Raw genomic sequence first — 15,468 nt, 5'->3', positions numbered from 1 at the left:
TGGCTTAAAATAAGTTCTGAAACATTTTTCTTTTCAAATGATGAATGCTGTCTACACTCCATCTCTCTGGCTTTTCAAGGGAACCACACCAATGACCATATAAAACGGCTAAATAATTTAGATTAAAAAATTACATTTAGAATAGACAATATCAAATATTAACTCCACGTAATTCATTTTACTCCTTTGCTCCACCATGAGGTCCTCGTCTAAGGATCACATATTGACAGCTCGGATGAATTACAATGATGGAGGACTCATGAGGCAATGCAAAAAAATCATAATATGATCTTCATGTCCAATTTACACAGAGATCATGCGCAATTAAAATGGTCACAAACCCCAAATGACTGCATGATTATTGTTGTATTTAAAGGAGGCCTGTAGAGGGCGCCAAAACTGCAGTCACTTCCCCAGCTGATCTCCAGCTGCTTATAAAGAAGAGGCCCTCTCAGGACACTGTCTGCTTCAAAAAGTACTTATTTTGTTTCGCAATATGAAATACAGTTGTGTTTAACTTGATTTAAAGAAAAAACAGAACAGAGGTGAATAACATTTCAAGACAATGTTACAATTTTGAGAAGAGATTTGATGATGCAGGATATTTTACTTCGATTTCAGTGTCAACATAAAACAATCTAGATACATTTGATATATGGAGCATTTACATTACATGTTAAACGCTTTTATCCAAAGTGACACACTCAATACTGTGGACAATCCCCACAGGAGCAGTTTGGGGTGAAGTGTCTTTCCCAGGGACACAGCGACATTTTTGTCGGCTATATTGAACCTGTGCTCCCTTGATCCGAACACCAACGCGCTATCCACTGCGACACACGCCTCCTATTTACTGAATAAACATTTGCTGCACCAAACAACAAGGCCGTGGAAATAAAATGTAAATCACAGGGACATCTCTTTTTATTTTGAACACTGTATATTTTATTTAAGAATCTTGAAGTTCATCCCCATTTGTGAAGTATAACATGTGCTGCTTCATTAGGGAAAATACTACTCCAATTATACAATTTAATTGGATTGTTGTGTTGCTAGGAAACAACTATCGTCCAACTTGTAGATACTGGTGGTAATTAATTAAATATATGTTTTAGGGAGCCATATATAGTGTGAATATTTTACCTAGTTAACTATAGATACCAGTATTTATATTACAAAACCGTTCAAACATAATTGAAGTTGAAGCATTTACAATATAATGATTATGTTCATTTGAAATGATCCATATGCCCATAAGTCAGTAGTAGCCTACTGTGAGGGAAATAATGAGGTGAAACCTGCGGTCAAAAACATTTTTAATTGGGATATTTTTAGTTTGAAATCAAATTTAACAAGGGGTTTTTCAAATTTTCCAGGAGCCCACTGGAACTGCCAGCAGGACACCCCGAGGGCCTATTGGGACCCCATTGGGCATCGAGTTTTTCAACTCTTTTAAAGTTATGCATTATCCAAAAACATGTATGTAAACTAACATAGACATCTCACTGTGTCACGCCAAACAAGTCTGAGGTGGGAGATCAATGTTACATGACATCACATCCCCTCTATCTGATAAAGAATGCGAGGTGAAACATGGGCATGCAGCGGTAGACTCTTGCTTTTGATTGCAAAGGTCTGTCAAAGCTATCTCCTGAATTCCAATGGTCCATCTCTCTCTCTTTCTCTCCCTCTCTCCCTCCCTCCCTCTCTCTCAGCATCCAGCAGCTGCGCCTCTCATGCCTTTCCCGACGCTGAGCGAAGCCTCCCATACAGATGAGCGCTGGAAGCCACGCACCTCTTGACGTAGCCACAGACCGGTTGCGGTGCCACTCGGTCTCCGTAGCACGTATTTGCGCAACGTGACCGATGCTCAACTGGCTCCACGGCAGGCACATCCGGCTCCCACCGTCTCGTGAATTCACTCGAAAAAAGTGCTATTATAACGCCGAGGAAAAAAGCTAGAGCCTCCGAGGTGCTGTGGAGGAAAAAAAACCTCTACCGCTTCTCTCCTCAGACTGGACCTTCCCCTTGTCACCGCCGCCGGTAGACATAAGTCGGGGTGCAGTCGTGATGTGACTGCGTGAACGCACTCCACTTTGGTATCTGCAACAGCAGCTTTGACGACCGCCCAGAAGGTGAAAACAGTGCCAGCGTCAGTGTTTTGGTGAAGCAGATGTGATGGCTTCGTTTGACAGCATGCAGTCCACGCAGCAGCAGCTTCCGTGACCACAGCTGGATTTGTAGGGAGCTATGTCCGCGGGCACCGAGGCTCCATCCGCCTGTGATAGTCGACAGCATCAGTGTGCCCCCTCGGTTTGGCGCTTCGAGAGTCTTCGCTAAAGTCCACGCGCACACTACCTGGAGTCGAGGAGAGGTCGCTGTTTGTTGAAAGGCCGGGCTCTCTGCAGCCCACAACCCCGCATCCTCCGCGGCGTTTCTCCGCGTGCTTCATGGCGGTGGACATCAAAGCAACCGCTACCTGAGCCTGATCTCCAACCGCAGCCATACATACCTTTACAGCTAATACTGAGACTTAATTAATCGACGCGTGGATCGCAGCGGTGCTGTATATGTGCCTCAGTCACACCGCCCCGTAAAGGACTTCTTGCCATTGAGAGCTGGATATGCAGAGATTAACGTGAGAGGATGGATCTAATTATCTGTGTTTTGGGGCTGCTGGCGCTGGCCGTGGAGGGCATCCGTTGCCAAGGAGTGTATGGTGAGTGTATGCAAAACTCAAACGTGATCATGACCTTGTAAAAACTAGTGATCGCTCATAAATCGCCACTCATTCCCTTTGGACTCATAAAGGTCCTGTGATAAATACAATTCAACTCGTGTTAGGCTGACAAACCAGGTCTGAATGTCATGTTTGAGTGAGAGCCTCCAAATGTTCCCACCAACCCTGAGTTTATACCTATGGTGTATACAGCAAATCGCATGGACAGCCAATCATGCACAGCCCCCTTTTCTCATCCAATCCATCACTCATGATAGTGCTAGATTTTTGTTGGCTATATTCATATATTATAACATGGGGACCTCTCAGGCTGCTTGAAATGACCCTTCAAAAAGGTCTACGCGGCATAAATGTGTTTTAAAATGTCACCAAGAGGACAGTAATCTGTTGAGCAGCGGCGTTTAGTATGCACAGTCATGAAATATTTTTATGTGTGGTGGTTCTATCCGCCTACCTCTTCCTTATGTCTGTCAGTCTGTATCTCTCTCTGTCTCTCCCTCCCATGCACACACACATACGCACACACATGTCTGTCTCCTACCCTGTCTGCTTGTGCAACCAGTGGCACAGATGATGTCTCATATTAATCGTCATCCTTGCAGCAGCAGCAGCAGCAGCAGTATGAGGAAGTAATGATTCATGTGCACTTATATCGGGACATGGAGGAAACCTTGAGGTGCACATCTCCGACCTGTCTGTGTTGACAGCGGCTCTCAGTATAGCAGAAGTTGTGCAGGGAGAATGCGAGGTCAAGTTGAGAGGTGCGATTACATTTCAGAGGCTGTTGCCAAGCACCATAACATATCTTTGTTGTGTGCAGAGATGATGTAGCAATGAAATGTTACCGTGAGCATAACGACAACAGTCGTGGTGCTGCACCCGACCAATGATGCGTCAGGATTTTATCTATTCTTTTGCTCTGGAGCAGGAGTCTCACTGTTATACACTTGAAGGGGTCTTCAGGGCCAGGAAGGGGGGGCACTGCTGTTATTGACATCTCATATGAAGGCCACTTTGACGATGAAGTGCCACAAGTAACACAACATTTGGGAGCATTTTCTTTCACATTTCCATTACTAACATCTTATCGGCAGTTTTTTAAACAACATTTGCCCAAAGTGGCCTGCTCTTCTAGACCCCTGTGCTCAATGGAAGATACATGATTTAATCACAGCACATGCCAGGGCAGCGATTGCATAACCGCTCTCTCATGTGCAATGATAGCCGTATTTCTCCTCCTAACACCTGTTGCAGATGCATCTCACAATGCCTAAAAATGCGATTTTTACTCAAGTTTTCAAACTCTCTAAGCCCTCATTAGGCAGTGTTCGATTCCTATGTGGGTGTGTTGTTGTTTAGAGTTAGTGAATGCACTAGCCTGAGGGCATAACCTCTTATCCAACATTGATGTCTCAAGATGGCATTGCCTTTGACTTGATTCGATATTCGCATCTACTAAAACAGTCTCTCGGAGATACACATATATTCAGGGGAGACAAGCATGACGTTAACCATCAATACTGATCACATGCATGTCAGATCAAAGCTGTGGATCCTTGGTGCAAGCCGGCTCTCCATGCTAAAGCGTGTGGGTGCAGATGAAGATGCAAGCTCATTAGAAGGAATCATATCCCATAATGCTCGTTGTGGTGTTGCCATAGAGGCTGGACCAGTGGGCTTATAGCAGCAGCCGAGACGGGGCGGTGTCGCAGATGGAATTGTTTGAAATGCAGATGTCTATGTTTGCATACATTATGATGTTCAGCCTGAAAATTCCCATGAGCACACTCACCCCCATTTCCCTATCACTACAGTGACTAACTTATTCTACAGTCAATGTGTTAAGACTTACATTTGTCCTTATTTTATTGGTGCTTTAACTGGCACTGCTAAAGGGAAATGGCTTAGATACAATCAGATATATAAACATTTATATACTCAACCTTGAATATAAAAACCCTTTAATTGGCAAACAGCCCTTGGGTAGGTCCTCTACATGCATCATGTTTAAAGCGTACTGCGTCTCCAGAGGGGTGCCCGGAGTAAAAATTCATTGGCAAGGTTCAAAAGTCAACATTTATTATTGATACACTGAAAATATTAACATGCAAGTTGGGTTTTCGTCCGTTGTATTCACTGAAGGTTTTGACACATGAAGGAGGGGGAGGCGAGAGAAGGGGGTCAAGGCAATCTGCACCGCATGTAATAACAAAGGCAGTATGTGGTTGAATAAAATGAGGGCTGTGAGAGGATAACATGTTATGGTGGCAGTAACTTTGAAGTGGTAGAGTTTCATACTTTTATAGAGGGCAAGGCCTGAATGTTTTACTTTGGTCTTACTTTGAAACGAGGTATGTTTTTTTTCTTTGCTATCTCACAGTCAAATCAATTTCAATAATAGTTATTCACACTGTTTTTTTTATCACCCGATTCCATCTCTTTTTTGTGGTGCGTTTAAAGCCTCAGCAATCACTTTCCTTCCCTGGATTGCAAAATGACCCAAAAGCAGATGAATAGGGCAGTTAGCGAAAAATAGACTTTTCACAACGATTATTTTTATCCCCTAGAATCGGCAACCGCCATTGGTGCCGACCAAATGGTGGAATCATGGTGTAATAATGAAGAAATCACATACTAGTGCGTTAAGTAGTGCTGCCAGAGTCATTAAAGAGGATTGATGAAGGCTAGTCATCCCTCCATGACTCCAGGCCAAAGAGGGAAAAAGAGAGACACCACTAAAGTACAACATCTGCTCCTCTCTTTCTTCCCTCTTTTTTCCAGTGTCTCCCTTTCCTCATCACTTTTACACACACACACACACACACACACACACACACACACACACACACACACACACACACACACACACACACACACACACACACACACACACACACACACACACACACACACACACACACACACACACACACACACACACACACACACACACACACACACACACACCCTCCACCAGGAGATTGCTCTATTACTCGACCTCTGCTCATCTCCGCCTTGCTCTCCAGAGCTCCAATCGTTCAGTTGCTGCTCTTCTGCCGTAGCAAATGAAAGCACATACAAACCTGGCAAATGATCTCAACTGGCAATTATCTGATAACCAATTACCAATGTTTGTTGACGACCCAACTGCCCTCAATAATGGTATTAAACCGCATCAATGGAACATGACACTTATGGTAGCATGGAAACGTTTCTTGCTTTATCTGGAGATGCTCTTCAGTATGTTCTCTTTGCGTCTAAGTCACTCGGCGACAACCTCCATGGGATGCACGGATGTTCCTGATCTCGTTTTATCTCGTGTTATGCTAGGAGAAAAAGTTCCTACTGCTCTCTCTCCCAACCCACTTCTCCATCTCTGTCTTTGCCTCGCTCTTTCTTTCTCTCTCCCTCTCGTTTGCATTGAAGTCCAAGCAATTGCTGGGGTTTCTTTTCATGAGCCCCGGTTCAGTCGCTTTGGCTTCTAAGCTATGCAAATGCATTCTGCCAGTGAAACTAAAGCCGTCTTTGTTGGTTCTCAGAGGCCTCCTCCACAGAGTCCTTCATCATTCCCTTGGATCGGGACCCTCACATTTCCCACCATAATGAGACCACGGATAACTCTATCTCTTCTCCATCCTCCCACTCTCAGCCCCCACCTCCCTGCCGGTCTCTCTGCTCTGCCTGTCTCTCTCTCTCCGTTCCCGCGGGGATCAGCGGAGGGACGTTTACAGTATGCACTTCAATCAGAGGCAAATGAGGATATACAGCTGGGTACGGTGCAGAGGAAGTCATTTGTTGCAGTAGAGGAGAAGAAGGGGGCTTCAGATAGCACCAACTTAATCATACCCAATGTCAGTTCTCTTAGGACCGAGTCCACTGAGACCGCCGCTGAGTATACACCGCAGAGACAATGTTTCGACTTTTAAGTCTGCGCACTCCTGCTGTTCTCAGTATTCATCGGATAATCGTTTACATTCTTACCTTAATACTTTAGTACAATGCAATTAAGAAGAAACCAATGTTTTTACAGTGTGGTGAATTCGGGAAATCAGACGTGGAGTATGCTAACAGTTCAAAATATGTTTAGTATAGCCCTTTTTAATTGTTATGGTCAAATTGAGGCAGATTTGTAGTCCTTTGTTTGAATTCTCCTTTTCCCATAATACAGCCAAAAGCATAATTAAATGTAACACTTCCTGCCTGGCTAAAGCCCTATCTTTTAAACTTCATAGTAATATTATAAACTAAACTGTGATCTTCCAGTCAAAATTGCGATAATTCTGAAGACATCACTGCGACACAAGCTGAGTCATACTTCTCATTTGTGTAAAATCACTGAAAGTGCCTTCTCAATTTTATCTCTGTGACTTCCTGTTTAGCTGTGAGGTAGTGTTGCCCATGTTAATGCGAGGTGTGTGTCTGTGTCGGTGTGACTCCACTGGAAGGATGCCACTCTCAGTTCTGCCCTCTCTTTGCCCCCTTTTGCTACTTTGGAACATTTTGCTGTGTATAGTGTGGTAGTGAAACAAAAAAGGAAACATGTAGCTTTAATTTGTATGGTTACTACTGCAATGAAAATATTCCATTGCTGTTCACTTATACAGAGTTTAAAGCAAAGATAGAGTTGTGCGCACCTGTGAAGAACGGAATATATTATTTATGATTTCTGTTCAAAACTATTAAAAAGGATTGTAATGTAGCTCTGGCTACTTTTCACATGTCATAAACAGCTGAAATACTTTCCTACTGTGAGGATTTGGATGAGTTCATGAACACAATTGACCTCTGGATCACTCTAGGCCAAATCCCCACGCGGACCAAAGAAGCTTATTGTAACCTGGCTGGCTGCTTCAACTGTTAAGCCCACATCCCCAAACCCTGAGCTACGTGTGCTGCTCTGTACAGTGCTGGGTACAGAGAGCTGCTGCTCATGATCTTGTAGCCATTCATTCATTAAGTCCTGTCCCGGTGCACGACTACACCGGCCTCACGCCCCGCTTTATTTAGAATCTGTTCTTTAAATTAAGTCCAGTAACTGATATTCTTCCCTTTGTCTTCTGACGTTCTGATGAAGTGGCCATTCATCATCTGGATCATTAAAAACAAGATTTGAATCCTAAATGGCAACCTTGATCCTGCTAATATGGCTTAGAAGAGCAGCATGGCTTCTCTGTAGTGATCTAATTTAATGTAATAGTGTTACATGGTCCAATGAACATACATAAAAGCCAACATACAGTAAGTTGCTTCTAGAAGCCTCACTGGTCAATAGGTCTGGTGCAGTTGCAGTATGTCTCATTAGACTCGTATTGGCATTGCATTGTTTTTCCTTCCCATATCTCTTCCTTCCCTAATCATTTATACATGTAGTAGCCTAATGGTTTTATTTCTTGAAGTTGATGGACTGGATACATTGTACTATCATAAAGTCTGCTGTTTGCTTGGAAGATGAAAAGTCAGTAACAAGGTCATTCTTTTGGCCACTGTTTTCAGTCCTGCCAGGGACCTTTGGAGCATGCCATCGAACTGTCACTCTTTCCTGCCTTGTCTGCACTTCACTGCATATTGTTGTAATTTACAATAATCAGCCATAAAGATATATTTCAATGATCCAGAGACTGCACACATAAAATAAGTAGTTTACTTCCCAGCGATTACATAATGGCATGGAGCGTATAATCAACAGGTGGTGAATCACATCCACTGAGAGTTCAGTCTAAATCTGCAGTCTAGACCTACATGACTATATAAGGAACAGTGGGCCTCATGGAGCAATAGTATCTTAAATGTCCCCTAATCTTTTGTTGAGAAAAAAAAAAGGCCTACTCCAGATGCACCAAACATTCTTAACCATCCAAATCTGCCCTGGAGTGCTGAATGAGGAATCCCTCTTGATCATAAATTAGGGGCGTGTATCTGATTGTTAATTATTAGCATAACCAACGCCCCCAGAGGGCAGGTGTAATGCCGTGTGCAGATACTAGGCTTGTTTGAGACACATTGCGGCTCGCCTCGAAAGTAGACGAGAGTAGCCGATCGCAGCCGGGGGAGGTGTCAAAATGCTCATCTTAAGTCGGACAGCTCGGACTCAGAGTCGGCTTGACTGGCTGGGTTTGCAATGGCGGAAATTGCGTTGGCGTTTTTCGTTGCAGATGAAGTGGATGCAATATAAATCCCACATGTATTGTATGGAGAATGACATGATCTAAAGGGACTGTGATTGAGAGAAAATTAAATATTTGTTTACAATAAACATGAATATGTCATTTGTTTGATTTGCATTAAAAGACAATACCATTTTTGATTTAAATGATAGATTACCTTGTGCATTTGTTGCAGCCCTTGCTTGCTGCATAAGTGCAGCTGCTAAACTGTTATCTGAAAAATAATTTACATCATTTAAAATCATATCCAGATTGTTGGAATGCAATTTAGTTGTTTACTCACCATGTTGTACTCTTTGGGAAATGTCTTGTGAGACTCTTACAGTGATGTCTCCCTGTCCATCACGCAGTGTAAGCACCACAAATTCCATTTTACCCACTGTAGACAAAGGTGATCACCATTTCTTTATATAGGTTTGTTAATTCAGTCATGATGAGGAACCACACCAGTAACTGGGTTCCATAATTAGAAATGCTCCTCCCTCTTAATGTTTGCAAAACTGATAGGTGACAGGCTACAAATGATCAGTCCCTTCAGATCCGCACACATGAAGCTTCATGAGCATGAATTGAACAGACCTGCTGCTGTGTTAATTCTTTAGCTGCCACTTTAAGCTTTATGATGTGTACAACATGGATGTAATTTGATTTAATCTTGCCATTTTAAATGATGTATTCAATAAATAAGGTTAAACCAAATCATTACATTACAATAGATTTTATTTTAATGATTTGGTTTAACTTATAGAGAAACGTTATTGTTATTGCACATATTACAGGTACTGAGACAACGAAATGCAGTTTAGCTTCTAACCAGGTGCAACAAGCAGTGAAGTGGAAAGTAATGTACACAATCTACAGAATAACATATAGAATGAATTGAATGATGAATAAACAGTGGGGTATGAATACACTAGATATCAGCCTGTGAGCAGTATGAACAGTGTGTATGAATATGCTAAGATATATAAAGTATGAAAACGGTAAGCAGTATAGTATAAAATATATAGATATTAATTTCATGATGATAAACATTGTGGAACAATGATGAAAAATGGGAATGGATGTGGCGACGTAAAACTGACACAAAACAACAACAAACTTTTGCCAGCCAATTGGAGAGTTTCATCAGTTTCATGATTTATTTGAAGATTTTCAGTCTGGCTTTAGAACACATCATAGCACAGAGACAGCTCTGGTTAAAGTCACAAATGATATTCTAATAGCCTCAGACAAGGGACTTGTCTCTATTCTTGTTTTGCTCGATCTTAGTGCTGCATTTGATACTATCGACCATGATATCCTATTGCAAAGACTAGAGCACTTAGTTGGCATACAGGGAACTGCTTTAGGCTGGTTTAGGTCCTATCTATCTGAACGCTCTCAGTTTGTACGTGTTAACGATGAATCTTCCACGCAAACCAAAGTTAGCCATGGAGTGCCACAGGGCTCAGTGCTCGGACCTATTTTGTTCACATTATATATGCTTCCGTTAGGCAATATTATAAGGAATCATTCTGTAAACTTTCATTGTTATGCGGATGATACTCAACTATATTTATCAATCAAGCCTGATGAAATTAATCATCTAAATAAAATTCAAGACTGCCTTAAGGACTTAAAAACGTGGATGACCTTAAACTTTTTGATGTTAAACACGACCAAAACTGAAGTTATTGTACTTGGCCCGAAGAATCTACGAAACAAATTATCTAAAGACATACTAACTATGGATGGCATTAATTTGGCCTCCAGTGAGACTGTAAGGAATCTTGGTGTTATATTTGATCAGGATTTATCCTTTAACGCCCACATAAAATCAATTTCAAGGACCGCCTACTTCCATCTACGTAACATTGCAAAAATCAGGCATATCTTGCCTCAAAACGATGCAGAGAAACTAGTCCATGCATTTGTTACTTCTAGGCTGGATTATTGTAACTCTTTATTATCAGGGAGTACTAAGAAGTCAATCAAGTCGCTTCAGCTGATTCAAAATGCTGCGGCTCGTGTACTAACCAGAGTTAGGAAAAGGGGCCACATTACTCCTGTTCTGGCTGCCTTACACTGGCTCCCTATAGAACACAGGATAGAATTTAAAATTCTTCTTCTCGCCTACAAAGCCCTTAATGGGCAGGCGCCATCTTACCTTAAAGAACTCATTATACCCTACTGTCCTACTAGGGCATTGCGTTCCAAGAATGCAGGGTTGTTGGTTGTTCCTAGAATCTTTAAAAGTACAATGGGAGCCAGAGCCTTTTCTTATCAAGCTCCACATTTGTGGAATCAGCTTCCAGTTTGTGTTCGGGCGGCAGACACCCTATCCGTTTTTAAGAGTGCGCTTAAGACCTTCCTTTTTGATAAAGCTTATAGTTAGGGCTGATTAGATTCAGCCCCTAGTTTTGCTGATATAGGCTTAGTTTGTCGGGGGACATCTTACTTCTTCCTTCTCTCTGTCTATACCCGTGTACACTCATGTTCCGATTAACCCAGCTTCCCCAAATGTCTTTCTTTTGGTGTCTATATACGCTGGGATCCGGAGTCATGGATGATTCTGCGGTCCTGTGTCCTGGATCGCGAGCGCTGGATCTTGAGTCGTGGCTGTGGTCCTGGATCATAGGTCCTCGATGGATATCCTCGTGGATTCATCTTCCTATTATACACACATGCATTTCCAAACATTTGGACTACCTATGTTGCAAATGTATTATCTTTTCAATTTACACACGGCATCTATTGCACGTCTGTCCGTCCTGGGAGAGGGATCCCTCCTCTGTTGCTCTCCCTGAGGTTTCTCCCATTTTTCCCTTTAAACTGGGTTTTCTTTGGAAGTTTTTCCTTGTACGATGTGAGGGTCTAAGGACAGAGGGTGTCGTATTGTCATACTGATATTCTGTACACACTGTGAAGACCACTGAGACAAATGTAACATTTGTGATATTGGGCTATATAAATAAACATTGATTGATTGATTGATTGATCAGCAGCACGTGGTAAAAACCACCAATGAGCGCTCAGCTCGAGATACCAGCGAGCCGTTTCCCGTTAAGCATTTCGCTTCCGCAGCTCGTGGAGAGCAACTGTGCCAACTCGCCTCGCCTCGCTCTCAAGGCTGCGGGCGTCTTTGTCCCGCGAGATTTCAAAGTCTCATGTGGGCGAGCCTCCAGAGCAAGTCGGACAAAATGACTAACCATCATGTAACGCACTAGCAAGACGTTGATCGCAACTGCGCAGGTCTGCGCAGGTCTTGCTTGTCTCAAACAAGCCTACTCTGGCAGGTGCCCAAGAATTGGAGAGATGAGAGCAAAACTAAGAAAAACATTGATGAATCCCACAAATCAATGGCTACTAAAATAATGAGAACTAATCGTTAATACAAACAAAAACATTTGTTCTCATATTGCTTCAAGGCCAATTGAATCATTTAAAATGTGTTGGAAATAGTTTTCTTAAAATAACATTAGCATCATGTTTTATAAATTGATCATACAATTTGTTATGTATGTATATTCTCAAAGCATCCGCCAACCCATAGTACACACACAGGTGTTTTTACTTACGACCGCTAATTAGCCCCGGGACAACCTGTGTTTGATTGACATCTCCCTCACCCTTTCATTGACTCTGTTTTATCTGTTGCAGCAGGGAAACTTACCCTGGTATGATTGTTATCAGTGCACAGAGTTGTGTGAAATAATGTAATTGCCATCATAGCTCCACCCAATACACCTGGTAAAAGTCTAATTAGCCAGGTAATTGAAAACACCTGCGTGAGTGTGCTGAGCCTTTAATTGGCAAACTAAGAAGCAACACCTGTCTGGTAAATGGAGAGTAACAACTACAATATAACCCTGTTAGGAAGCTTAAAGCAGCATACAGAAATACTCATGTAAAAGTACAGGAAAATTGTACTTAATTAAAGTTATAAATTAAATTGCTGTGGTAAACAAAAACACAAACGATAAAAATAAACTTCAATGCAGCTCCCTTAAAAAAAAAGAAGTATTTATCAAAACGCCACCCCATGTCTGATCAATGCAAATGTTGTGGCATACTCCAAAACGTACAGGGTGTTTCTCAATGTCGAGGACGCTTCCTTGGTAGGATATGTCCTCCAAGTCACTTCCTTCAGAAGCGAAGATTTGGAAATTGGTCCGTGCGCAAAGCATTGTGGGGATTTTAAGACCGCGGAGGATACACAATTTCTCGCTACGAAGGACGCCAGGCTCGGTAGAATTCCAAGGAGCCTGGACATTGGAACAGTCCTTCGGCGGGACTCGATGACGTAGCATCCTTGAAATAGTGGCTCTGGAGCATCCTTCCTTGACATTGAGAAACACCCACAGTTTCTGAGGGAAAGACTGGTGAAACAATTAAACTTGTAATTAAAACAATAGACTATAAATCCTACAGGCTTAAGCATGATCCCCTCATATGAGCTGGAGCCCTGCCTAGTGTTCCGGTTTTACATTTTCTGTTAAATTTCTAACATTTACTCACAGTTAAGTCATACAGGATCTCATCCTAAGCTGTGTAGCTGAAATTAGACTTACTGGATGTTCAGTGGTTTATCTTACTGCCTCATGAGTCATGACCCTCCATTTCTTTCAACAGACATCCATGCTTTCACTGTAATTATGCCATCATGCCTCCTACATGCAATACAGTTTGGGCCACTCTGTATTCTGTATGTGAATCACATGCAGCTGTACATGCTGCAGGCCGATAAGAGCATTCTAAAATCCCTTTAGCCAGTTTTATAATGTTTGCACAAAGGGGGAACAAAGTGCATTTATGCTTTTACAGAGGCAGCAAAAGACTAAGCCTTTTTTACCTGGTTTATAGCTAATTTAATGATATGCTAATTAATGTAAGACTTAACTGTTTGTTAAAATTCATATTGTAAATTGACTATTCATAAAGTGTTAAATCATCAGATAAACTTGATAATTTATTAATACAAAGCTAGTCGTATATAAGCCAATAATACATGCATTAGATCTTGATGAGTCATGCATTAGTTTTGCATTAGAAAACATAAATTGTGTATCCCCATAAAGTCTAACAGATTTTCCTTAATGAACAGCAGGATTAGCTGCTAAGATAGATCCTTTTAAGTGTCTGTGGTGTGTTTCCATATCTGCATTCATCATTTCCATGATTGGCACAACTTCAAATCACAGAGAATTATACATGCTAGTGAGCTTCAAAGTGACGCAAATGATGAAAGGCGCTCATTGAATATGAATGTCTCCTCCTGTCTTCCCTCACGCATTTGAGTCAATTGAATTGTCTTTGTGAAGGCAAACTGGCAGGACCCGCATTTACACACACAAAGTACAAATCACTCAGCAATCCCAACAGATAGCTGACAACAGGACGCGCCTTTTAGCAGCACACCAAAGGAAATAAAGCGCGAAAAATAGCAAGCCGGGAGAGGATTGGTAAGTTTGGCACCCACAAGAGGCTAATGCCAACCTTCAACTATGTCACTTCAGCCCACACAGGCATCCTAAGTGCTGCTCCTGTGAAGTGATGTCTGTTGTCATGGTGACAGTATGTGAGCCTGGCATTGCACGTCCTCTGACTTCCCTGTTTCCTCCCTCGCCCGCTCGCTCGCTAGTCCCCTCCCTCCCTCGCCGCCTACGCACTCGCTCATTCTCTCCTTCCCCTCACATGCCAGGAAATCAATCGCTGAAACAAATGTGAAGTGATTGCAGAAACGAAAGCTCCTCGCAGCAGCCTTACAATTGCGCACGAGAGCAGATGAGATTGCACAAGCATGCCCCCCCTTCCCCGAAGGAAGGGGGGGCATGCTTGTGGAAGGTTCGGAGGAGGCTGAATGTGTCTCTTCAAAAATCACCACCATTTCATTGCTATGAGGCGACTGCAGGAAGGGGCCTACTTATCTTTGTGGAGAATAATGCTTAAGCGTCTCTGACAAGCAGAAACAGTGGCGGGTAAATGTGCTGACAATGACACCCTCAGTTGTATCGAGCTCCAAAAGCATTGGCGAAAAGCAGGGGGGCCGCACACACACCCCTGGATAAGACGACAATCATGTATCAGTGCTGTATTTCCCCCCCACCCTCTCTCATATCTAGCTATTCCCCTGCTGGCAAAGGGAAACGTATCATCGTGCTGTGGCTCTGCAGAGGCACTATACATTTCAAGACATACAGTTTGAGTGTGAGAGAAAGTGTACTGTTTTTTTTGTGCATGTGTGCTTTTTTCATCTATCTGGGGCAATACTTTGCTGAGATTCTAATTCAGCATTGTAATTTATCACCGCGTTCACACGTCCCTGATGAGGCAAGACTGTTCGTGGATGCTGAACATGCCTCAAAGTGCCTGCTAACATGTGATGCAGTGATTAGGTACGCTTTTACATTTACTAAACCTCCCAACGGTTGTAAAGGGTTCTCAAAGCGCCTGCTGAGCCGTTTTTTTGTATTTTTTGGCTTTCTGCGTATCCCTCAATAGTCTCTAAAAACCGTATTCTTCTAACAGAAATTCACAATGTAATAGCTAATCTCTTTGGCGTCATGCTCTCTTCATCTCCCC

The 15,468-nt window shown here is 42.5% G+C and overlaps 1 protein-coding gene across 2 annotated transcripts in view; it reads left to right on the top strand.

The window, feature by feature from the left end:
- The first annotated feature begins 1,559 nt into the window (after nt 1-1,559).
- mdga2a (MAM domain containing glycosylphosphatidylinositol anchor 2a) overlaps nt 1,560-15,468 on the top strand; it is a 198,938-nt gene continuing 185,029 nt past the window's right edge. For both annotated transcript variants that reach the window (XM_034075704.2, XM_034075703.2), the window contains exon 1: nt 1,560-2,719. In XM_034075704.2, coding sequence (XP_033931595.1) covers nt 2,647-2,719 — 73 coding nt within the window. In that variant the 5' untranslated portion in view covers nt 1,560-2,646. The remainder of the gene's footprint in view (nt 2,720-15,468) is intronic.

Source organism: Pseudochaenichthys georgianus, chromosome 24 (assembly GCF_902827115.2).
Source record: "Pseudochaenichthys georgianus chromosome 24, fPseGeo1.2, whole genome shotgun sequence".
Taxonomy (NCBI): domain Eukaryota; kingdom Metazoa; phylum Chordata; class Actinopteri; order Perciformes; family Channichthyidae; genus Pseudochaenichthys; species Pseudochaenichthys georgianus.
Note: the sequence above shows the minus strand (reverse complement) of the source record. Positions and strands in the feature narration are given on the sequence as shown.